The 24,146-nt window shown below is 43.5% G+C and overlaps 1 protein-coding gene across 1 annotated transcript in view; it reads right to left on the minus strand.

The window, feature by feature from the left end:
* GLIS1 (GLIS family zinc finger 1) overlaps window positions 1-24,146 on the minus strand; it is a 186,970-nt gene that overhangs the window by 22,505 nt on the left and 140,319 nt on the right. The window contains 3 exon segments of the mRNA XM_058030359.1: window positions 3,904-4,036; window positions 6,469-6,579; window positions 10,030-10,191. Of these exon segments, the coding sequence (XP_057886342.1) occupies window positions 3,904-4,036; window positions 6,469-6,579; window positions 10,030-10,191 (406 nt within the window).

Raw genomic sequence — 24,146 nt, forward strand, 5'->3', positions numbered from 1 at the left:
GTACCAGCTGTGTCACTGGCAGGGCTTGGGATTGCACCCTCCCAATCCCTCCCAGTGACGTGGAACAAGCAGAAGGCAACGTGAAAATCCAGAGCTGAGGGGAATGTGTGACACCCTTGGGGTGGAGAAGCAACATCTGAATGTCAGCATCTGTTTCTGTGTGTGACTGAAGAGCAGAACCACTGAGGCAAGATTCCAGGCACCTTTGTCAGGGGGCTTCAGATGAGTCAAAACCCCCTCATGAACAATGAGTCCTCAGCTGCTGACAGATCTAAAGCAACAAAACTGAACCACATCATCTCTGTCTCCAGCTAGACAGAACATTTGTCAACCAGCCAGTGAAAACAACTTGCTTTCTGCACTGCACACCAGACAGAAGGAGCTTTAAGAAATCAGATGTTCCCAGGTGATGTGAGGATTTATTTGTCAAAGCCTCTTCTGGTAACAGTAAGTCAGTAGCAAGGATGCTACATTGTGGAAATGCTTTTCCACTGGTGGCTTCAGTGCATTTCACAATACAACAGTTTCCACTTCCCTCACATCCTCACTGTTCATACATTCCACGTCAGGCTTGAAGTATGAGCCAAATTTGACCTCGACTGTTCAGTGTCACTTTGCACTTCAGCTCTATTTCCCACAGCACCAGTTCAGGTACACTCACAGCACAGCCTGGAGGAAACTGCAGACCCTAAACCTGGCTGGTCATGCTCTAAGGCTCCCACACTGCTGGCCCAGCAGTAACTTGTGCAAAAAGCTCAAAAGCCCTCAAAAAAAGGTTCATCTTAGCAGTGTGGTGGCCAGCAAACACACTCCATGTTTCAATCCCACCCCTGCACAGTTCATGCATGTTCAGGATGTCTCTCTGGCTGTTCCTTGAGGTGATGAGAAAGACAGAGTAGCTAAGTACCTACAATCAACATAACCCTCTAGAGGAGCAAGAAGATGTTTAAAAAGCACCCCACAACTCTGTGTGGGCAGCAGAGTCCCACGTGATACCTGCACTCAAACCCACCACATGAGAAAACCAAATTAAACCAGAATCCCTGGCACCTCCAGTTTCTGCCAGCCCCAACCCTCTGCAGAGGAATTTACCCATCTGTGGAACTGCTGGGGTGGACACCCAGTGCCCACTGCTGGGCTTGCAGAGTCTCCAGCTGGGGACATCCTCTCCCAGATCCATCTCTGACTTCCCGATCACACCTCAGGGAAAAGGCCCCTGCCTGGCCCTGGGCACTGAGGCTCTCAGGGTTTGTCACCAGCGAGTTCTCCTGTCCCCACACCTCTGTGCAGCACCACTCACACCCAGTCTGGCACGTGCTGTCCCTTGTCCCACATCCCCCCAAGCCATCCCTGTGCTGCCTCACCCCAGTTCCCTCCCCACAGACCAACAAGTCAAGGGGGGAACAGCAGCTGCTAATCCAGTCTCAGTATAATTTTCAGTACTTCCAAAATTTCTTTCTTTTTACAGTTTTTCTTCCATTTCTTTCAGCACTGAGCACTAATATTCTGTGTACCTGAAGCCTTTGGAGCTGCTGTGAGTGACTCCTGCAAGGGCAGCCCATGCCAGGCCTGTGCACCTTGGGCCTCCTCACACACTGACCATCTCAGCTTGTAAATAGAAGTCATCAATCAGTATTTTAAATGGCTTGGCCTTTAACCTTAACATCTGTGGCCAAAACAGTGCCCTGAGCATCTGTGACCAGGAGCCTTTCCCCCTCAGCTTTATGCTGAGAGCAGGCAAACAACAATAAAACCCAGAGAAAATGCCTGAGTGGGACCAGAGTGTCACAAGCTCTTGTCCACAGGCAGAGTTAAATGTGTGCAGCCACGATGCATTTTAGTTATGAGGAGGGAAAAAGGAGGAAGATCTCAGCTAACAATGGGTTCCTCTGACTGCAGAAACATTCCTCTGCTCACTGTCTTACCTACTTTGAAGTCAGACACAAGGGATGGGGCCTTTTTTAATATTTTGGGTTTTTTTCTGTGATGGGCTTTCATCCCTGACATATTTAAAATGTGCTTTAACTTGGAGAAAGACAAAACTGAAATTCTCCAGGAATCCAAGTGATCCCTAAAGCCCAGAGCTCTGCACATTAATAATGTGGTTTCTTTGAAAAAAATAACACAAAAACCAAACTCAAAAGCCCAAATCATGAATGTTTTCATATTTCAAGTGGAATATGAGGACATCATACATTATATTTATCCATCTATAGCCTACATACAGAATTACAACTGATTTCTCAAAAAATATTACCTCAGCTTATTTGAAAGAGCAAATGTGCAATCACTGCAGACTATAGGTGGCAGCAGGAATGTCCTCATGCTTTAATTCTGTAAGGATCAGCACTTTGGTTTATATGCCCTAAATAATGATAGAGGAACAGTTTTGACTGAGGACTGTACTGCACATAAGATGAAGCAACTTCTGTTTCACTGCAAAACAGTCTTTCAAGTCTTGATTTATTTTTCCCTGGCACTTGTTCATACTGTGCATTGATGGGGTCTCATATGGAGTGACCTGATGGAAGTATCAGGGAAGATTTACAGGTTTTTTTACAACATCCTGATGATGGATTGATATAATCAGCACAGAAATCATACCAGACAAAGCCAGAGTTATGGACAGATAAAATCCTTCATTTCACAAGAGATTCTCTGAAATGACACTGAGGGGTTAGGGATGGTCTGTTTATCTGTGAGTTAATAACTCTTTTCCTGTTTTATTGTTGTCACTTGAAATCTGAGGCTGTTTCTGAAGCACAGCCTGCTCTAGGGAAAATGTCACTGCTCCTGCCTGGCAGGGGGAGGCCAAGCCATGCTCCTGCTACATGGGGTGTCAAGGGGAGAGCACAGGCCCCTGCTGCCCTCACAAACCTTATTCAGAGCAGGTGGCACAGGCAGAGACTGGAAATCAACCCCAATTCCCTCCAGCTTTCTCCCACTTTTCAAGGAGCCACATGTAAGCCCTGAGTTCAGACTCCCAGGGAAAGTACATCAGAATGATGGGGTATTTCCCTTTCTACTCCATTCTGTTCACCACTCACATTCCAACATTTTAATGCAACTTGAACTAGAAAAGAGAATAGGAGATGTTAAGCAAAATGGATTTTTTGTTTGGAAGATTTGGAGTAATCAAATAAAAGTAGGAGATTCTTGCAGAAGGCAGATTACAATTACACTGCTGGCTTTTGGGAGTGCCTCTCTCTGTGCCACCTGAACACAGGACCTCAAAATGCACATCTCTGATTCAGGATCCTCTGCTGGGGTTCAGAACTGTGAATCTGTATCTTATTTCCCACAGAAGGGAATGGAATCCTCTTTTTCTCTTCCTATAAAGTGTATAGAAGAGTCTAAAGTCCCTGAAAAGGGCCAACTCTTGCTCGAACCACAAGAACAAAAGAAAATACAGAAAGGAAGATTAAATACTAGAAAATATTATTAGAAGAAGGTTTGACATTTCAACTTTGAGTTTTCTCCCATTCACGTATCACCGTATTTTTGTTATGATCCAAAGTGCATCATAACACTGAGTCTCCTCAGCTTTCCTGCAGCTCCTGAAGAAAACTCTCCTGGTGGGACTCTGTGCCAGAGCATCCACTGGACTCAGCACAGCTCCTGCACCTGCACTCTGCCCAGACCAACTTTGAAAGGAGAACACATGGATGGAGACAGACTCTCAGCAGGGCTGCTGCCCCTTCACATGAAATTAACAGCAGCTATTTCTCTGACTAATGCTGAAAAACCAAAAAAGGCAAGCCCTTAGCAAACAACTTGCTTAATTATTTCATCTTATTTGTTGGTCTGGAGTTTTCATCACTTTCCACAGTGACAAATCTTTTCTGCTTTGAATCCTCTCTTGTATGACATATTTAGCACCACACTCATTAGAAGTATTCTTACCTGTAATTAAATCATGAGGAGCTACAGATCTGCCACACTTCCCATCCAGGATGTGCTGAGAAGATGTGTGCAGCTGTTGGATAGCTAAGCATTCACTGAGTACATCTTGTTCAATATCAGTACAGGACTTTAACTACAAGAGGAAGATAAAAGAAACATTGTGTTACATAGTAAAACCAAATTATTTATAATTAACTTAATGTATCTCCTTAAGGGTTATATATAGAAGGAAGAAATGCCATTCTTAGGAACTCAGTGTAATTAAGGATGTGTCTAGTACTTGGCACTTGTAATTAGAGATGACTTTGGTTTTCTGAAGTGCACAAGTTAAGTGTGCTAATCTTACATCAACAACCAGTTTGCTTCAAAAACACTGTACCCTGTGTTCCTTCAAACCGTCCTGAGTAATTGAACTGCACATTTTCAGGCTTTCTGTAGTTTCTTGGATTCTGTGGCAAAAGGTTTGCATCACCCTGTAACTGTGACACTTGGAAAGGCATTTGATAGGGAAAGAAAAGCATTTGTGCTGATCAGATTGGAAGTGGCAGAGCGAGGCTGTCGGTGATGGGAAGAGGTTCCACTCACGTGTCAGCTCTGCTCCATGGAAATGAAAGCTCTGGCAAAAGGCTCTGAAGCAAACTCTCAAAAACCACAATGTCCATCATATTAAAAACAGCAGGAGAGGAGAATTAAGAAAGAAAAGCATTTCTAATTCTCTTTCAAACATGCTGATGCTGCCAAGCTTTTGTCATAACAGAGTGATCGCATTACACAAACAGCCATCATACTCTACAGCCATTAATAAATAGTTATTGTCCTTATGGGTACAGCCTCACATACCCATCTCCCCTGGGCTTGGGTATTCTAAATAAAGGGCCCAGGCAAACCTTCTCAGAATTCTGCTCTACAGCCATTTGTGGGTTTGAGATAAACATCTGACATTTGGATCACAAGTGCATCTGCAGCCAATTAAACTACCACTAAATTAACAGCTAACTTTCTCCTGTTTTGTTTCTGTAAAGCCTTTCAGAACAACCAAATATCACCACTGCACTAATCCTCTAGGCTATGAACTAAGTGCTCAGGATTCCTTTGATACAAGTCTAAGCTCAGGCATTTTGTTTTGTATCAGAGATGGCACATTTTGGTAGCATGTCTCAACCAAGACAAGTTGGCAGAACAGCTTGTTAATTTTTCTTTCTTGGCTAGGTCATTTCCACTCAGAACTCTTGGGAAGTTGATACCAACAGACAACTGCCTTTGCTGAGTTATAATCAAAAACGAGCAAATGAGTATAAACAGTCTTTTTCCTTTTTTCCTACATCTGAAATCCAAAGTAGGCTGTTCAGTAACACTGGGATTTACTTGGTTGTGAAAGGTGTTGGGTTTTTTAATATATTTAAGTGAAATACTTAGGGGGGGTTCTTGTTTCTTTATCAGCCAGGTTTGCTTTGATCCTTTTTAAGAGAGCCTGACCAAAACACAAAAATCTGCTACTTTTTCAGGTGCCTTTCATTTGAGGAAAAAAAGCCATGGGATCAAATATTCATAAAGTTATCATGGATAAATGAGACAGGAAATCTGAAGATGATTTCAAACCACTGGAGGAGTGCAGATTTAGACTGATCTACCAAATAAGGTGTGGGAGGCAAGTTACTAACATTATTGTAAGATAGATTTGATAAGTCTATACGAGGCTGTGTACATGCACACAGGAAAATTCCTCAAGGCAGGAGATTAAGTGATATGAAACCCTGGATATTGATGTCTTGGTGCTTCCAAGCAGCCTGAGTTTGCAGCTGCTGTTAACAAATTTGGCCTGGATTGATTCTGTGCTCCAGGCCTCCTGTTGCACCAGGATGTACTTTGTGCCCTCTCACACACAGTTTGGATTTGGGGTTTTTCCCCACCTTGCTCTGCAGAAATGGAACGAGGCCTTGGGAGGTGCCAAGGTGTAAGAGTGGGGACTGTCCCTAGATGTAAGGATGGTGACATGTTAAGGCATTCAGCTCAGTACACAGAGCTGAACAAATTACACCCAGGTTTGGTGTTAGGAAGCAATTCCCTCCTTGTTTCTCTAAAGTATGCCAGAAAACACAGGAAGGAAAAATGGGGAGGGAAGGGGGCATGGCTGACACAAGGACATCTCTTCTATTCCAAGTCCTCTTTTCCTTTATTTCCACTCTACCCTGGCTTAGTTTCATTTGTGTTTTAGATGATCTGCCAACATGTACTTCAGTTAATACCATCAGTGAGTACTGATTGCAGAGACTCAGTGCATGGACATTTTATGTGAATGACAGCATCATTTGGGTTTGTGTATAAAGATGAACAGGAAAATAAATGCCTGGACAGAAAGCGTGGGGCAAACTGAACTTAAGAGGGTGGCAGCCTTTGAAAGTACACATATATACGGTGGTTTGCTTCACAACAGTGATTAAAAACCAGGAGCTTTCTTCTGTGATATTGCTGAAAAACTGCTCTGAAAATACATAAATTAAAGGTAAATGGAAAATGAGTGCATTGAGGGGCTCTGGGGACGTGCCACTCCTTGCCTGCTCTTACCTTCTTACGCACCTGCTGCTCTTTGGCCGAGTGAGCCTTGACGTGCTTGCGCAGGGAGCTGGGGTCGGTGTAGCGCTTGGAGCAGCCGGGGATCTGGCAGGCGTACGGCTTCTGGGGAGGAGCAGAGGGACAGGGTCACCCCCAGGAGGGCACACACGGTGTGGGGATGTGTCACACCCCTGTGCCTGTGCCAGCATGGGCACACACACTGTGGGACAGATGTCACACCCCTGTGCCCATCCCAGCATGGGCACACACACTGTGGGGCAGATGTCACACCCCTGTGCCCATCCCAGCATGGGCACACACAGTGTGGGGACGTGTCACAGCCCTGTGCCCGCCCCAGCATGGGCACACACAGTGTGGGACAGATGTCACACCCCTGTGCCCGCCCCAGCATGAACACACACACTGTGGGACAGATGTCACACCCCTGTGCCCATCCCAGCATGGGCACACACACTGTGGGACAGATGTCACACCCCTGTGCAAGCCCCACCAGCACAGGGAGCACACACAGTGTGAACCTGAGCTGTTCACACTCAGCTGAACCTGAGCTGTTCCCTCTCTCTGCTGGGCCCACGTTTGCTCTGTCTCCTCTGAGCTCACCAACCAGGCACGATGCAAACAGAAGTGATTCTGCACTGGCACACTGGATGTGGTTCACTGGGCTGAGCTAAATGCTGGTGAGGTACAACTGAATGGGTTTTGAGAGCATTTCTTTATTCCCTAGCCTTTACAAACAAAATTATCATGGCACCAGCCAGTATAATTATAAGGACAGACATTCTGGTTTTGAGTTCTGATTTATATAAATGTTACAAGGATTGCTGGGCACTGGTGAGACCCCACCTCAAATCCTGGGTGCAGCTTTGGGACCCTCATGACAGGAAAAGCATTGAGGGGCTGGAGCATGTCCAGAGAAGGGCAATGGAGTTGGGGAACAGTCTGGAGAGGCTGAGGGAGCTGGGGGGCTCAGCCTGCAGAAAAGGAGGCTCAGAGGGGACCTTCCCAGTCACTGAAATCCTCACCAAATTCTTCTTGTGGCTATGCCTATTCCTAACAAATGGAACACTCTCTCTGGGTTACAGAACAAACTCCAAATGAAGGTGCAATTGCCAAAATGAGCAAAGGCACTTTTTATTAAGTGACCATTGTCTTAAATGCCAGCAGAATAGTGCTGCATGGCAGAGCTCACAAAGCTTTCAAGTTGAATGGAACATTCTTTTGTTCTCTGTTTTCTTGCCTCATCTATCAACATTACCTCAGCCTTCTCACTAGGACTAGCAAATCCTTTTGGTGTCTTCTCAAAGGTAGAAAACTGGCTTGCCATGACCTCGATGTCACATTCTTTAATCCCCTTGGTTTCCGAAGGAGGATGCACAGAAGGCAAAAAATCCCACCAGTTTTGGGAGAAGTGACTGTGAAACCCAGTTGCTCTGCTCCTGGAGGAGTGCTGATGTGCCCTTTTTACCACAAGGACAGACAGGTTCCCTTTGTTCTGCTCCTGCCTAAGAGAAGGATCTACTTCCAGATGATTTAGTGGGGATTCCATCAAACTAGCATACACCAGTAAGTGAAATGATTTACAGATTCTCCTTTGGAGAAGATAAATGGTGGAGTGACCTACATTGAGAAGCTTTAAAACCAATTCCAAATGCACTCAGTAAGGGAAAAGCAGCCTATATAAACCCCCTTTCTTTGTAAGCACCTCCAGAGGATAAGTATTGCTGCTCTGTCCAGCCAGCAGGAAATTTCTGAAGGAATAATAGAATCATTCACCAATTCATGACCTTGCAGGCTAACACAGCACCTACCCAGAAAGTTACAGGGCAAAGGAGATTTATTGAGAGTGTCTGGAACACAGAGAACTGACACCTGAGGAAAAGCTATGGAAAACTTTAACAAATCCCTTGGCAGAAAAACCAGCAGAGTATTTTTCAAATCACTGATGTCATTCAAATTAGTGATAAAATCAATCAACTCAGTCCTAGGGAAACTAGATGAGAATGTGATCACCCTTACAAAGGTTCATGGCTGTGTGCTCTGACATTCCAGGCAGTTGTTTGGTGCAGCAGCACCATCCTGTAGCTCTGCTATTTTTCATGTTCACATAAGCACACAATTCACTGAGCTTAAACCATAGGGCTTCAATTAAATCAGGTAAGTGGAACTCAGTTCCTGTGTGCAGGACTACAGAAACAGTTTTAGAGAACCTGCAATGGAATAGCATGGAGGATGTGTTTAGATATTGAAGAAAGTTATTAGAAAATTATTACTGTACCTTTTTCCTGATTTATGAGCATTTCAGATAATAAAGACAGAGATAAAGGGAGAAGAGAAGAAAATAGAAAGTTAAGACATTTGTCTTCAATATTGCACAGACAACACATACAAAGAATTTGTGCTCATTTTAGTAACCATGTCAGTTCTCTCTTAAAACTAATAGATGGCATTCAATTGGTGAGTTTGGCTAATAAAAAATATAACTACTAGATTCAGGCAATTAAATTAAAAAACTACATGCAATTAGTATATCCACTTTCAAAAGAGATACAAATGACAAATTCAAATACCTCAGGTTGACTTTCAAATAAATAAAACATTGTTATTTTAAGTGTGCTTTGGTTTGGAAAATGTGACTGACTTGCTTCTCGTACTTGTTTGTTTTTGCAAGGCATAATGTACATTAGACATTCCTTAATGCTGCACTGTCTGAAATGTGTAACTGCTTAAAAAGTAAATATCAATTAAACTCAAAAGTTCTGCCCCATAAACACTTGCCCAAACTAAACCATATATTCACTTATTTGAAAAAGACAAAGGAACAACTCTGCCTGTTATTCTTTACAAGCTTTATGCTGAGGACATGATTGGTCTGCAGAGCTGTGTGTCATTGCTTTCTTTCCCCCTGATCTGGTGATTTCATTTCAGTAGAGCCCAAGACACTTGACAGGCTCCTGTTCTCTCTGTGAGACAAGGGAAAAGAGCTGCAGAGTCAAGCCAAACCTACCAGCTGTAGAGAATAAGAGAGTGTGTTTCTCACAGTTAATCTGAGACATTAACTGTAAAATGGAGGGTACTTAACCACAGAGTTATGAGACAGATTTATTTTCACTTTTTACAAAATTACTGTCCAAAGCTGAGGTGCATTTCCCTTCCACTGAGAGGTCTGAAGAGCTTTTGCATTCGCCCAGAGCACTCACTGAAGGGACAGGAAGTGAGACAATGACACACATTTGGAGCAGCAGCAGTGACTCAGCTGCACCTTACTGAGCTGCTGCCTCCTCTTACTGGAACAGGAACAATGGCAGAGTTTGCTGAGTAACTCACCCTGCGTAATCACTCCTCAGCATGAGTCACACAGCATAACTGCCTCTCTGTGATCACGACTTTCTCATTTCTCAGAGCACACACAGCTCAAAACCAAATCCACTTGCTCCTAGCTGAGTGTTCTAAGACTCTCCCAGTGAAAAGGCCAAGCCCCCTGGAGCAGCAGAACCGACTGTGCCAGGGGCACTGGAACACTGGGGGCAGCTCCCAGTACGGAATGGTGCTTACGGTGTCCAGGTGTGTCCTCTGGTGCTTTGCCCGGTCACTGGAGTTGCTGAAAGCTTTCTGGCAGCCAGGATGCTGGCACAGGTATGGCTTCTCCCCAGTGTGACTCCGGAGGTGGATCTTGAGGTTCTCAAGCCTAGAAAATGCCTTGTTGCACCCTTCAAACTGAAAAACGTCATAAAAAAAAATCATTGTAAGGTTCTATTAAACAAACCATGTGCAGCCACAATGAGAACAGTGTAAGGACCAAGTTGGACGTGCAATAAATCAACCAACATTCAAACATCTGTTGAAATTTATGGATGAAACACAACATGTTGTGCTGTTCATTTAATCTGTCACCGAAGACACGGTGTGCAGCTCAGTAATAATACAGGGGTTATAAATATCTCAATATCTCACACATTCTGTCTGAGCTGAACACTTAGAGACACGGTGTCAGAGCAGAAAATTTAAAGAAAGAACAAGTGTTCTGAGGAGTCCTCTGAGATGTAAACTGGCACAGGAGCCACGGTGGGCAATAACAATTAGCTGCTACAGACAGAGAGTAAGAGAAGCTGGCAGGTTAGAACCTGGTTTCAGGTGTCTGAAATATTATACCCTGGAGCAGATGAGCATGGACTATTACAGGAAGACCTGATCCATTTGAAGATCAATCCAAAGGAGCCCTGCTGTTATTCTGCACCCTTTTCTTTACTGGCTGTATCATTCAGAGCTGTTCTCAGCATTTATACAACCAGTAACCTGAGCAATTCTGGGTTCTTAAGCACCCGTTTCATTAGGGAGCTCAGCAATAAAACAGCCTTCAGATCAGAAGTCACCGTTTCAAATTAAATCTGTATAAATATATAAGTAAAACTGCCAGCTACTAGGCCAAGGGAAGGGTGTTTTGCATTGCTCAGTGCTAAGTTTCAGTGTTACAGACAAGAGGCAGTGGAGGCACTGTCTGTAGGTTGAGAACTCTCCCAGGTGAGCACAAATACTTGTGGTGGGCACATTCATGCACCTGCACACCCACAGAATGCACTCAGATACTTGCACATGTTCAAATACTTGCATGCAAACACTAAAGTGAAGGAATGCATCCTCTTTGCCCACTCTGCACATATTGCTGTTCCATGGCACTGCACATCTTATGCCTCTACACAGATAAAAACCTGATTCCTCAAGGATTTGTGATCTCATGGAACGTATTTGAGAAACACAACCCAATCCACCTTCCTGTCAACATTAAGGGCAATTCTGAAATATAGTAGGTGCATCTTCACAGAATGGTTTGGGTTGGCAAAAACCTTAAGGGTCCCTTGTTCCAGGCCCTGCCGTGGGCAAGGGACACCCTCCACTATCCCAGGTTGCTCCAAGCCCTGTCCAACCTGGCTTTGAGCAATTCCGGGGATGGGGCAGCCACAGCTTCTCTGAGCAACCTGTTGCAACCACTGTTTCTAGAAGCCAGAGCTTTTTCTAGGATTCTTGCTTGTAAACAGTGAAATCCTGACTCTCACAAAATCAGCAAATGCTTTGTCACTTCCTTTTGCTGAGTCAAGATTTTGTTCAGCAGCTTTCCAGGAACCTGTGGCTCCTCAGATGTCATCACAGAAATCACCACCCTGTCAATCTTGCTTGTCACACACACCTCAGGGCAGGCAAACTGCAGACTGCAGTGCAGGGGGAGAGATCGGAAGGGAGAGCAGCTGCAGATGGAGGAGCACTGAAGGTGCTCCAGCCTGGGCGCTCCTCATCTCCCAGGGCCTAAGAGATGGAGAAAGGCCCAGCACATCCTGCTCATCCCAGGGTGTTTGTAAACACCTCAGCACAGCAGCCACAGTGATTCTGGAGCCAGCAGCTGGTGTTGCAGGCTGTGTCCTGGCACTGGAAGCAGATCACTCTGCACTCCACAGCCAGAGGGGTTTCTGGCACTGCTCTGCCTGTCCCAGCCCCTCACACACCAAAGGATCAATGTGGCCCTTAATGCCATAAATATCTCAGTGCCCTGAGCAGTAACCTGGGTGAATGGCACACTGGGTATGTGTACAGACAACTATCTGGTGTGAATACATCTTCCATCTTTTCCCATCACAGCCATTGTGTCAGATCCACAAAATCACCTGGAGACATGCAGGTGATGACATGCTGGTGACATTTTAGGAGTTCAGAAGCTTTGTTTGGCCACGACCCACCTCTGAACACTTGAGCTGGTGCAAGGAGGCAGGGGGGTTTGGAAGTGACCAAAGCTACCAAGGCTTCAAAAGAAACAAACTTTCTTCACAATCATCACTAAAAATCTGACTAAGATTCAGGATGGAGCAATTTGAATTGTGCAAAAATGCTGAAGTCTATGAAAAATAGAGCAGGGTTCAGCAAATTCACACTTCGCATAGGACATTCCATAAAGCTGAGTGAATGTTCTGAGGTCCTAAAGATCACTTTTTTCCTTTTTGTTCCCAATCTTCCTCCTTCCCAACCTCCTCTGATTAGTGTGCCCACAGTGTGGCATCCCTTTGAAGTATTAACCCTTTCATCTCTCTTCCAGGTCCCCTTCAAGCAGTGAGAGGCTGCTCGGAGTCTCCCTGGGGCCTTCTCCAGGCTCAACAAGCCCAACTCTCTCAGCCTTTCTTCTCACAAGAGGTGTTCCATCCCTTGGAGCATTTTTGGGCTCCTTTATCCCCCAGCCTGTGTTGATACCAGGGGTTGCCCTGAACCAGCTGGAGAACTGAGGACTTGCTGAAACCCCATGGGCCACTTCTGGAGCTTATCCACGTCCCTCTGGATGCCACCCCATCCTTCAGGAGTGTCAACTGCACCACTCAGCTTGGTGTCACTCATGAATCTGCTGAGACTGCCCTTGGTCCCACTACAGACCCCCAGGGACACCACCTGTCCCCCTGTCCCATCTGAACACTGAGTCTCTCACCACTCTGGATGCCACCATCATTCCTCCTTCCCTGAGCACTCCAGCCATCAAATCCATCTCTCTCCAACTCAGAGAGAAGGATCTTTACCCTTAGAATGTTTTTCTAATGGATTACCAGTCTTCAGTTCCATTCCTAGAGCCCAATGCAAAGTAGCAATGTATGCAGAATAATGCAAACTCGAGAAAGGTCCAGCCCCACACTCTGATGTCAGTAGCAAAAATTCCAACAGCAAATGTCCTCAAACATCTAAACACAAGCTTAATCTAAAACACATGAAAGCACATATGTTAAAGAGTTTGCTGGATCAACACTTCAGTGAGAGAAGGAGCAGGCCCTACCAGAAATGCTCAGAGCTGCAGTGAAAGCAGCAACACTCAAACAAATATGGGCTTATTTACAGACCCTTCTTCTGTGCTCAGCTGCCTTCTCTTGGTAAGTTTGTCCAATGCCTTTAGCAGTAAGGTTCCTCCATCACCATGTATGCTTGGAGCTTTTCTTATTTATGTTGTTATTTCCTAATTCACATTATTTGTATTACCCAGCTCTGTTAAGCTGGGTAACAGACAGTGGGATGGTCCCAATGCAGTGATAAACTCAGGATAAACATGTCAGGTGGAAAAATACACCAGCAAAGAGAATGCTGTGACTGCAGTACTCAGATTTTCAAGGTGCAAAGGCTGTTGGTGAAACAGGAATTCCATTCAGGAGGAAAGCAGTGGAGACAAGAACCTTGCCACAAGTGATGAGAAGAGAGGAAGCTGAAGATGAAAGGTCTCAAAGGAAGGGAGGAATGGAGCTGGTGCAAAGAGCTGAGCAGGGTGGGCTGAGAATCCACTCAGAGCTGCACTTTGAAGGACACCTTTTCCAGCTCCCTGATTGCTGATCTGCTGACTGTTTATCTCTCACAGTTTGTCCCTACTGAAGTCCACACATGGAAACAGCTTCCCTGAAGTGGTGTGACAACTTCAACTGGGCTGCTGTTGTTAAGACAATTTTGTAAGGCAGTTCTTGGGTTTAAATGCCACTCACCAACTCTTTTAACCCTTCTACCTACTCTTACTACTTGGAGTGCATTTACATTGACATTTACACTATATAAAACTACTCTAGGAAAAATGGGGGATGATTCTCCCTCTTAAATACCCTCCAGGAAGATCCAGCCATCCCACAAGTGTCTCAGCTTCAATTACAAGCAACAAATGTTCAGTTTTGAAAGGGCTTCAGGATGGCAAGAGCTATTTTATCGACTGAGAAGGCCACTTATGGTATCTCCCAGACATCTGGCCCCAATCTGTCACTGCTTAATCCTACAATCCTAAACATTTTGTGGACGTTTGATGCCTGGGATAAGTGTAACAAATGCTGCTTGATCCTCAAAGTCTGTAAATGTCAACAGAACTCTTAAACAAGTTTCATCAATAAAAATAATAATTATATTGCAATTACTACTTTTGTCTTTGCTGTGAGATCGTTGATGCTGCACACACCCAAGCACAGACACAAAACAATGCCACATGATTAGGGGAAGAACACAATGCAGTTATTGGGTTTTATAACTACTGCTGCTTTCAGAACAGGGCTTCTACCAGGAAAAAATACCTTGTAGAAATTTATGGGACTGAACTAGTTTGTTACCATATGGAAATACATATGTTATCTTTATTTCACACTAAAATCTCACTGCAGTGTCGCTGTTGCAATATCACACATTCAAAAGCCATATTTATAAAAACAGAATTATCTCACAGTGATCTAAACACATCACAATTTTCCCAACAAAGCAGTTTAATCTAATAACTGTAATTGCTTAAAATGTTTTTTCTTTGCTTCCAGATTATACTCTGAATGCACCTGAGAATGCTGCCACGCAGAAATAACATCATGTTCCCAAGAGGGTTTATATTATCAAATGTTTACCATTTTCATGAGCGCATTTAATCACAGTCATGTCTAGCATATCTGTCAGTGGCACAGATCAGAAGAAATAAACTACAAACTAACCAGCTCAGACCATAGAGTGAAGCAATAACTGACATTTTCTTAGGAAATGAGTTATGACTGAAAAAGAGAAGCCTTCACAGTCGTAGTGCTAAATAGGTCCAGTGTGCCATTAGAGCAAGCTCATTAATATACACCTCTGCTCTCTGCTGCAAGATCAGTTAAACAAGCTGCCTTTTATTTATAGACCTAAAAGGGAAAGAGCAGGTCATATTGGCTGCTGACATCTCAGACAGCCTACAGATGGAAAACCCAAAACATTTCATTCCAAAGCATTTAATGCTATCAATAGGAAATCTGATGTCTGGTCAAAACATCCACAAGCCTTACGAACATTGTGAAATGTTCCTTCTTCCCAACTGATTACAAAATTGGGAAAATTTTACTGAAAAACACGCTGTGAGAAAAAGGATCCTGTGAGGCTGCGTATCCCTTCTGGAGGGGAGGAACAGCCACACCACTCTTTAAATAGCATCAATGTTTAACAGCACACTGAGGCCAATGTTGGGGCCGTGGCTGGAAGCACACAGGGCTCCAAACTGTTATGAACCTCAGGAACTTAAAACACTTGAGTTGTTCCACGCCACACCACAATCAACGTATCTGCTTTGGGGCTTTGTTTTTCCCAGCTAACTCCTGATTAGATTAATGTTTAATTCGCTGTTGTAGCTGCAATGTAAAGCCCTGATCCCACAAATAGTTGTGCATGAGCAACATGGCTCATGCAAGGAGTTTAATAAAACTCAACAGAACTATCTGAGTACCTAACAAGTCACCCACAGGAAAGAGGCTTTAACATCCTAAAGAATCCCCATTTATTTAGCCAGATTCAAACTAACAGATTGAAATTGTTGAAGCTGGGTTTTTTCCCTTTGTGATTATAATACCATGGAAGGTAACTGTAACATAAAAAGACCTGTCAATATCTGTGTTTGGTTTTATTTCTGCAGCCTGAACAATTTATCTTTACAAAGTGACACTACATGCTATTTCATTTCAGTCCTGGGCAAAAATGCTCGTACTTTTAATTATTTGTCTTTAAAAAAAGCATTTAGGGCTTTAGCCAGAATGATGTACAGCTGCTGGTGTGTAAGAGAAGAAAAGCTTAAAAGGTTCAGAACAGGAAGAAGAAAGAAGAGTGACCAACAGTATAAATGCAATACATCCTTCACATTGTTGGGCTTTAGGGTAGTTGTGGCCAACCATTTGACATCCACACACTGTCCACCAATAAACAGTTAATTTTCCTTTATGCTGTTAGACAGATTGTGTATTTCCTAATTGCCATGAAACTGGGAAATATGAATACACTGAGAATCCCTGGAGGAGGGGTCTGAACATCTCTGACTTACACAAGACTTTGGGCTGTCCCTTTTATTTCCATTTTATGAATTTTCTAAGCCCCTCAGCCTGCATTCCTGAGCCCCTTGGGCAGCAGCAGGAGTGATGGATCCATGAGGAATGCAGACCTGGCCCACGGAGGACGCCTTTAACTCCTTTAAATCACACGGTTTTGAGAGTGACCAGGTCTGGCTCTGTGAGGTGTTTGTGAGGTGATTCCCACACAAACAGACCCCTCTGACTGCCAGCATCCCCTGCATGGGGCAAATGCTCCTTCCAGCACTGGAATATTCACACATTTATTTCTTATTTCTAAGTGGGCCAGCAGTTCACCCACTTCAGTGAGCAAGCAGAGCTTTCCATACATTTTCCAGCAAACCCAAAATATCTGGGAAACTACCAGAGCATCCCATCCTTTTCACAAGATCTGAATTCTAGTATTAAAACTCTTTTTAGCAATTCTTCTTTAATCTTTTCAGTAATTCTTCTTTAATCAAGAAGTATAAACATTTGTCAAAACAGGGGTAGTTGCATTTGTTTGCTACAACACATGAGAATGAACCAGGAAAGTTGGGCATTTTTTACTATCAGCAGCTTGACAGCCACAGATTTTGCCATAAGGTTTTGCTAAATATGTCATTTGGAAAGCAAACAATTTTCTGAAACCTCATTACAGTTGGACTGAATGCAGTATTATGGCTTGCAGGCAAAAATAACATTACATGAGGCAACATTTTAAAGAACAAAATGCAAAATTCATAGGGTCATGTAATAAGCAAAGAAGACACCCCATGTCAGCTCCTTTATTTCCTCAGATGTAATTGGTAAACTGTTCTTTATTTGGGATTTTTTGAATAGCTTACAAGCTATTTGAAATTAAAGGACAGCACACAATCCAAGATTTGCTGTTCTAATATCTGAAGCCAGATCTGCTTGTTTTGGGGACAAAATTAAGATTGAACAAAATAAATTAAAATCTGTCTCCATCCATGCCAGCAAAGAACCACAAATAAATTAAAATGCTTCCCTCCAGTACTTTTTGATTTTTTAAATAAAAAGTATCATTTCCTACATGTACTTCAAAAACTTGTTTCTCTGGAGCAGTAATTCATTGTCTTAATTTCCAAGGAAACATCTCCATTCCAGTCTGCATCTAAAGTAGAATCTATTTGCACCCATCTCAATCTTCAAAGAACAATCATCAAGAACTGTGCTCTTGGTCTGGAGGGGCCAATTTCAGTGCAAATGGTTCTGTCCTGACAAGCAAGGTGAAAATGGGGCTCATAATCCCCTTACAGGTATGAGAGTTGGAAAGTTTGGAATGAAGAATTAATTTGCCTAACATAAAGAATGCAGCCTCAGAGCAAAGGGAGAATCCACTACGATTGATGTGGACTAACCAGTTGGGGTAACAAAAAAGAAAACAGATAGAAAAAAGAAAATAATTAAAGAGACAACAGCAAAAAGAAGGGGGAAAAGTAATTATAAAAAGAAAAAAAAAAAATCCTTCCCCAAAACTTATGGCTGATTAGCATAGCCTAGCATCTTAAAAGGCCAAAATACCACATGTGTGGCATGTTACAAAAGAAGATTAAAATAAAGGAAAAAATAATCCAGAGAACCATGAAGTCTCAAAACATCTGGAGTTTTATAGTAACAAGGAGGAAAAAATCAAAAACATAATTGAAAAAAGTCCACTGCGATACATTATTGTACAATGAAGCTTAATGGAATTGAAAGGAGAAGAGATGAAAAGGCAAAATAAGGGGGGGGGGGCAAAGAAATAAAAGAAACAAGAAAAGGCATTTATATTTTAAAGATGTCACTGAGGGTTTTTATCCCAGTTATTAAAAATTACACACCCTGCTTCTGTAAGCTGTGGCTGTGATGTGTTGAGCGCTCTCTTTCAGCGCAGGACACGGCACACGCTGGGGAGCTCAGCAGCCCCTCTGTGCCCAGCACCGGGCACTGCTCACCCTGCCCTGGGACACACAGCTGCACAGAGCACTGCAGAGGAGCTGCCTGCCCTGGCTTACATTCTGAGCCCAATGGCAGATTGGAAGAGAGGCAGGACAAACATAAATTAAGAATGTTTGCTAAAAACAATGCGCGCATTTAGGAATTAAGCAAACAGTCTTAAGCTGTTACACTGGCATCAGACACTATTGAAATACCCTCAATGTATTCCCTAACAAACACATGGAAAAAACCAAAATGAAAAGCTTCCCTCTTTATTTCATATTTTCCTTTCTTTTTAATGAACCAGTAAAGGAACAAAAAGATCCTCACATAGTCCAGTCTGCCTTTGTAACGTGCCAAGAGTGTGTCTAGGAACAGGATGAGTTTCCAGTGCAGCACAGACAGAGCAGCCTGGGCTAGGTCTGGGCTGTGTCTGTCTCCAGCCACAGGAAGATCTGAGCCCAGCGTGTGACAAACCTGTGTGTCACACACACAGTGTCATCTGCCAACAGTGAGTGTCCATCCTCACTTCCCACTCATTCCCCCTGGACTCCTTTTTTTTTATAATTCTGGAAAAGCCAGCTCCTACCTTTGTCAAGACCAATAAATAAATATGTTTTACAGTCATAGCTTGTCACATGTCATCACAGCTTACAAAGTGGCTCCTGCCCTTGGCAGATCAAACAGAGGAGGATCCTGTGGATGAAATCTGATCTACAGTGGGAAATTGCTGGCTACAGCTGACTGAACTACTCCAGCACAACCAAATTCTCTTAGGAAAGATGAAAAATAGCAGCAAGGTAACTCTTTGCCCATCTAGGTAAGTTTTATGTTGCAAATCCAACTTTCTTTGTACATGGTTCAACACAGCTTGTTCATTTTCCTCACTAAATGTTTCACAAAGTCAGGAGTTTTATTGCTGGGGTTTTCTCCCATTTTAGTGAGGGTGGATTTTTTTAAAATCTTAAAACCTACTGTCCTTCTCATACCCTACCCGTGCTCATTTCCACAAGTGCATAATGGAGCTTTTATCTCAAACTGTTATTTCAACTTGAAATTCAGCTCAGAAGAGTAAAGTTTCCCTGCAAATTGACAAACTGCATGAACTTGCCAACACTGGGTTAATCTGCACAAAGCAACGAGGACAACACACAATCCTCTCCAAGGCTGTTCTCAGAAGTGGAGCTCTTGCCAGTGGGACTCAGTGCTCAGATGGGCTCCTGCTCTCTCTGTGCCATGCTGGACAAACCTGATTGTCCACAGGGGAAGACTGAGGTCCCACCTGTAATCCAGGACAGGCAAGGGATCTGCTCAAATGACTGCAGCTGACACTCCCTCACCTGTGTAAAGCTGATCTCTGCCAAAGAGCCCTCCAAGAGCTGCTGGTGAAGCACTGGGAAGCTGAGGGATGGGGTGGGAGCTTGCTCTCACTGCAGGGCTGGTCACCTCATTCTGCCTTCCCTCGTGCCATGATTGTGGAGCTCTTGGGCAAAAATGCTTGTACTTTTTATTATTTGTTTTCAGCAAAAAAGCATTATTTGTCTCCAAAACATTAAAGCACTGGAATCTTGAAGCATTTGTCTTTAAACCATTTGGTTTTTTTTTTTAAAGCAACCCCAAGAGACACAGCTCTCTCCTTCACCCACAGACCTGCTCAGCACACTACAGCAGAATCCCACAGAGCTCAGGGTAACACATGGAGAAGGATTAATGTGAGAGGACTGCTGTTTCTCCCCTACAAATAAGGAACTCATCCTCACTTTACCGTAAGTCACTGCCTAATCTGTGATTGCATTTTGTCTTGCTTGGCCATGTTCCTTACGTGAAAGAAAATCTGAGACACTTATTCCTAGGAAAATGGTTTCAAGACCTCAACCTGCTTTAAAGGAGGTCAGTTTTCTCTCCAAAGCAGATGTTAATTCCAGATTTTGCTAACGAACACCCTATTGCTGCTCTTCACTCGGGGTGATTCACCACACCCACTGCACTGGTGTGGGCACTGACACCCTCACCAAGCCCTGCCCCAGTTCCCAGTGCTGGAGCTGCCTCCAAAGCCTGTTGAGAGGATGAGCTCTGCTGAAGAGCAGTGCCAGGTCCCTCCATTCTCTACAGCACTGTGGGATCCTCTGGATAAAAGACTCTATAGCAATGTTCTTTTCTGAATAGCACTTAATGTTTTCCCACAGTCTTATTGTTTACAGGGAGTTTAGCAAGTCACTTCACTAATTTAAAATAGATTGTGTCCCACATGGGTGGATAACAATAACACATATTGGTGAATCATATGGCTTTCAAATGATATGTATGAAAAAGAAGTGCTACACATATTGTCTGAAATTTTATTGTGTGAAACCACAGCACTTAGCTCCCTACCAGCTGTGTCAACAATTCAGTATAATAAACTAATACAATTGTAGAATAACAGCAAGGTTAGTTCTGAAAATTAAATGCTAAGATTGAAAAAGAAATGCAAAAAGAAGATGCAAATGAATACAGATGAACATTTTTTTTCAGGTGGGAAAAACCAGCCTCACAAGTGATGGGACCTCATGAAATTTATATCCCATGGCATAGGTTGCAGTGTAAAAGCCTAAGAGGAAAAGGCTCATATAATCATATGAGTGAAATGATTTTTAAAAGGGAAAAAGAGTAGGTTTTGATATCTGATTAATCTGGTATATTACATTTTGTGTGCCCACTGCAGAAGCATCCCATCTTACCACAAATTACACACCCTGGGTCAGCTTTAAAATGAAAGAATAAAAATCCTGCCTGGACTTTGTTGCAAGGTTCAGAGCAGCTCAGAGGAGCTGCCTCTCACCCGTGGCAGCTCCAGGCCACTGCCAAAGGACATTCCTGACATACCTGACCAATGGCAGCCCATGCACAGGAATGGCTGAGTGAGCCACGCTCAAATAACAAAGGTTCATATTGAGCTGTCTCACATAAGTTTTAATATGCTGCTAAATAAATAAAAAAATAACTGAATAAAAGACATTTTCTAAGATAATATTTTGAGGGAAAACTGGGAAAGGAGCTCAACGGAAATAGGTTTTAAATTGAAACGTTGAACTGCAGCCCAGAAATGACAAGAAAATTAAATCTCTTTTTCTCCTGAACCCCAATAAAAAAAGTCTTAAACACTCTCGGTAGACCACAGTTTTGAAAGAAATGAAATTATGTTATTGTCATGGATGATTATTAGAAGGTATCTGCAAGGTTTTCCTGAGAGTTATCCCTCTATCCCAGAACCTAGCAGGAAACCACAATCACTTCTGTACCTTACGTGGAGGACTTTGAAATGAAAGTGCCTCAAAATCAAATATAAGCAGCTTTCAACATGTGCATTTAATCTTCCTAGGTTAAGAAACACCCTGTGGCCACCACACTAAAGAACTGAAAACGTAAATTGAAGAAATTATATCCATATGATTAAGTAAGATTCTTAAAGAGAAACATGTTGTTAAGTACTTCATTCAGAATAAAATGAAATGCAGTAAAATAGAAGCTATTTGGAATAAATCACTGACGCACATGCTTTCTATGCAAAATGGCAGTGCTCAGCTCAGAGTGGACATCTGGAGCAAATTAGCATTATGTTGAGAATAATATAAAATTAAAACATTTAGTTTCAGCTTCTAAAATTAAATATAAAATCAGAGACCACTGTTGTGTTGGACAGCTTGCCCTGTGACTCTGATAGCAAGAGTTTATTTTGTTTTTCAAGGTGTTTATTCCTGCTATCACTGTCCTGGGAGCCCTGATGCTCCCAGGTACCACCTCTGCAAAAAGCAGCAGGCACAAGAGCTGTGTCTCACCACGTGCTGCCAAGCCCTGCTCAGAACGAAGAGTCAAGCATGGGCCAGAGCAACTTGGGTAAATCAAGAAGAAATGACCCAAAACTACAGGCAGAACTTGGACCACACCCCAAGCAAACCTCCCAGGAACTGAATGGTTCATTTTTACCTTTGCATGCTGCCCCTGGAGAGGTCCACGTGCTGAAGGTGCTGGGTGACTTCAAGCCCTTGTGCAGCTCCTCTTCAAATCTGCTGAGCTTCTCCTGGCTGCTGGTGCTGCTTAGCTCATGTGAGGTTGGGCAGAACCAACCCCCAGGAGAGCTCCCAGCCCCTTCAGAGGTGAGGGAGAGAAGCCTCTGCCCCTGGTGGGACCTGCCCTCGTTGTTTCAGGGACAGTGGCTACTGCAAAGCTCCTTCCACGCCCAAACAAAGCTTCTGTTCCAACTCCTGTCAATTCCGTGTGCAAACTCCAGGTGCTTAAGACAAGTGAGCATTTGCACTTCTGCTCTCACTTGCTGGAGAGATTAACTGGGATAGAGGAAGTGCATGGGGCTGAAATTCCCTGTGATCACTCTCCTCCCCACCGGGGTCCTCTGTCACTTGAGGGGGAAGGCACTTGAGCTTCCTGCAGCCTTGAATTGCTCTACATGGACCTGGCCTGTCCACTTGGGTTCTGAAACAGGAAAAAGGAACGTTTCTGCTTCCTAGGGGTGCCAGCCTTGGCACTTGACAAGACCACAAACTTCAGGAAGACGTAACTTTTCTCCTGGACATCTTTCCAGATGTCCAATTTCAGCACTCTGCTCAAAGAGCTTTCCAGAATTTACTGCCTTATAAAACTGTCCATCTCCAACTAGACAAAACAGCCACTAGCAGCAGAATTTCTGAGAAGCAGAAGCCATCAGCAGCCCAGGACACTTTTGAACAACTCACACCTGGTCCAGGAGCTGCTCATGCCAAGTCAGGGGGTGACCCCGAGCCCATCACTTCAACGCCTGTGCAGAGTTTAGTTCTGTACTCAAATGCCTCCTCAGCAGGGACTGCATCACCACTTGTGAGGTATTTTTTGAGTATCCTGACCTTATCAGTCACTGGGGCAAAGCCTCTGAGCCAGGAGCAGAGCTCTGGACAGTCAGAACTTCCAGCAGAAAATCTATAACCAAAGCACTGGAGAGAATGCTGGACACATCAGCATCTTCAGGTAGTTTTTACTGTGCTTTTGTGCTAATATTCTCCTAGATCCTTGAAAGTAACATTGAATAAGCAACCAGAAAATAGTTCATGTAGCACAGAAATGAGCTCTTTACAGTATGGCTTATCTCCTTTTTAACACCACTGGGAACAGGCCAACCTTGCCACCTGTTCCTGGACTTCCTTTAAGGTAGCCCTGTCTTTCAGCATGAAACCTAAATTGGATGTGCACAGCCTTGCTCCTGCATGCTGCAATGTAAACACCTGCACATGTGTTTTAAATAGCCTCACACCTCTATATGTAAAATTTCAGACACCTGTGAATTGGCCTTAAACAGCCCCACTGGGTTTTGTGGATGGAGAACAACTTCCAGGTGCAGATGAATAAGGTTATTTCAAGGGCACAGGCAATGTACAGCCTCCAGTCTGAGTATGTACAATACTGTATTTCCAAATTCAGAGCAACACTCTTAAATGTGTCCTCTCTGTGACTCATTAATCAACTACTAAATTTGGAAATAAATGCATTTGGGTCTCACTGGCTTGCACTGAGCTCTAATTCACTGGGCCTTTAATTCTGTAAAGCACCTTGAGATCTGTGCACTGGGTGAGTGTTCCTCAGGTAAGGACAGTTCCAGCCTTGGAAAAGCTCTTCACACTAATGCCCAGGAAAGGCTCATTTTCATCAGTTTTAGGCCACACTACTTTGTGATTCTTCTGCAGGGCACTTTCTCTCCATGATTCTCTTCTGAAATATTAAAAAGGTTCAATTTTTTTATTTTAATTTTTATTCAAATTTTACCAGCACTTTCACAGAAGAACCTCACAGCTCATTTCTTATTTCAAAATTTTGGTCCATTTTGGCCCATCATTTACTCATAAAAAACTGTGATAAACTTTTTCAAATTATAGGCTATGTGAA

This window comes from Melospiza georgiana, chromosome 9 (genome assembly GCF_028018845.1).
Source record: "Melospiza georgiana isolate bMelGeo1 chromosome 9, bMelGeo1.pri, whole genome shotgun sequence".
Classification (NCBI taxonomy): Eukaryota; Metazoa; Chordata; class Aves; order Passeriformes; family Passerellidae; genus Melospiza; species Melospiza georgiana.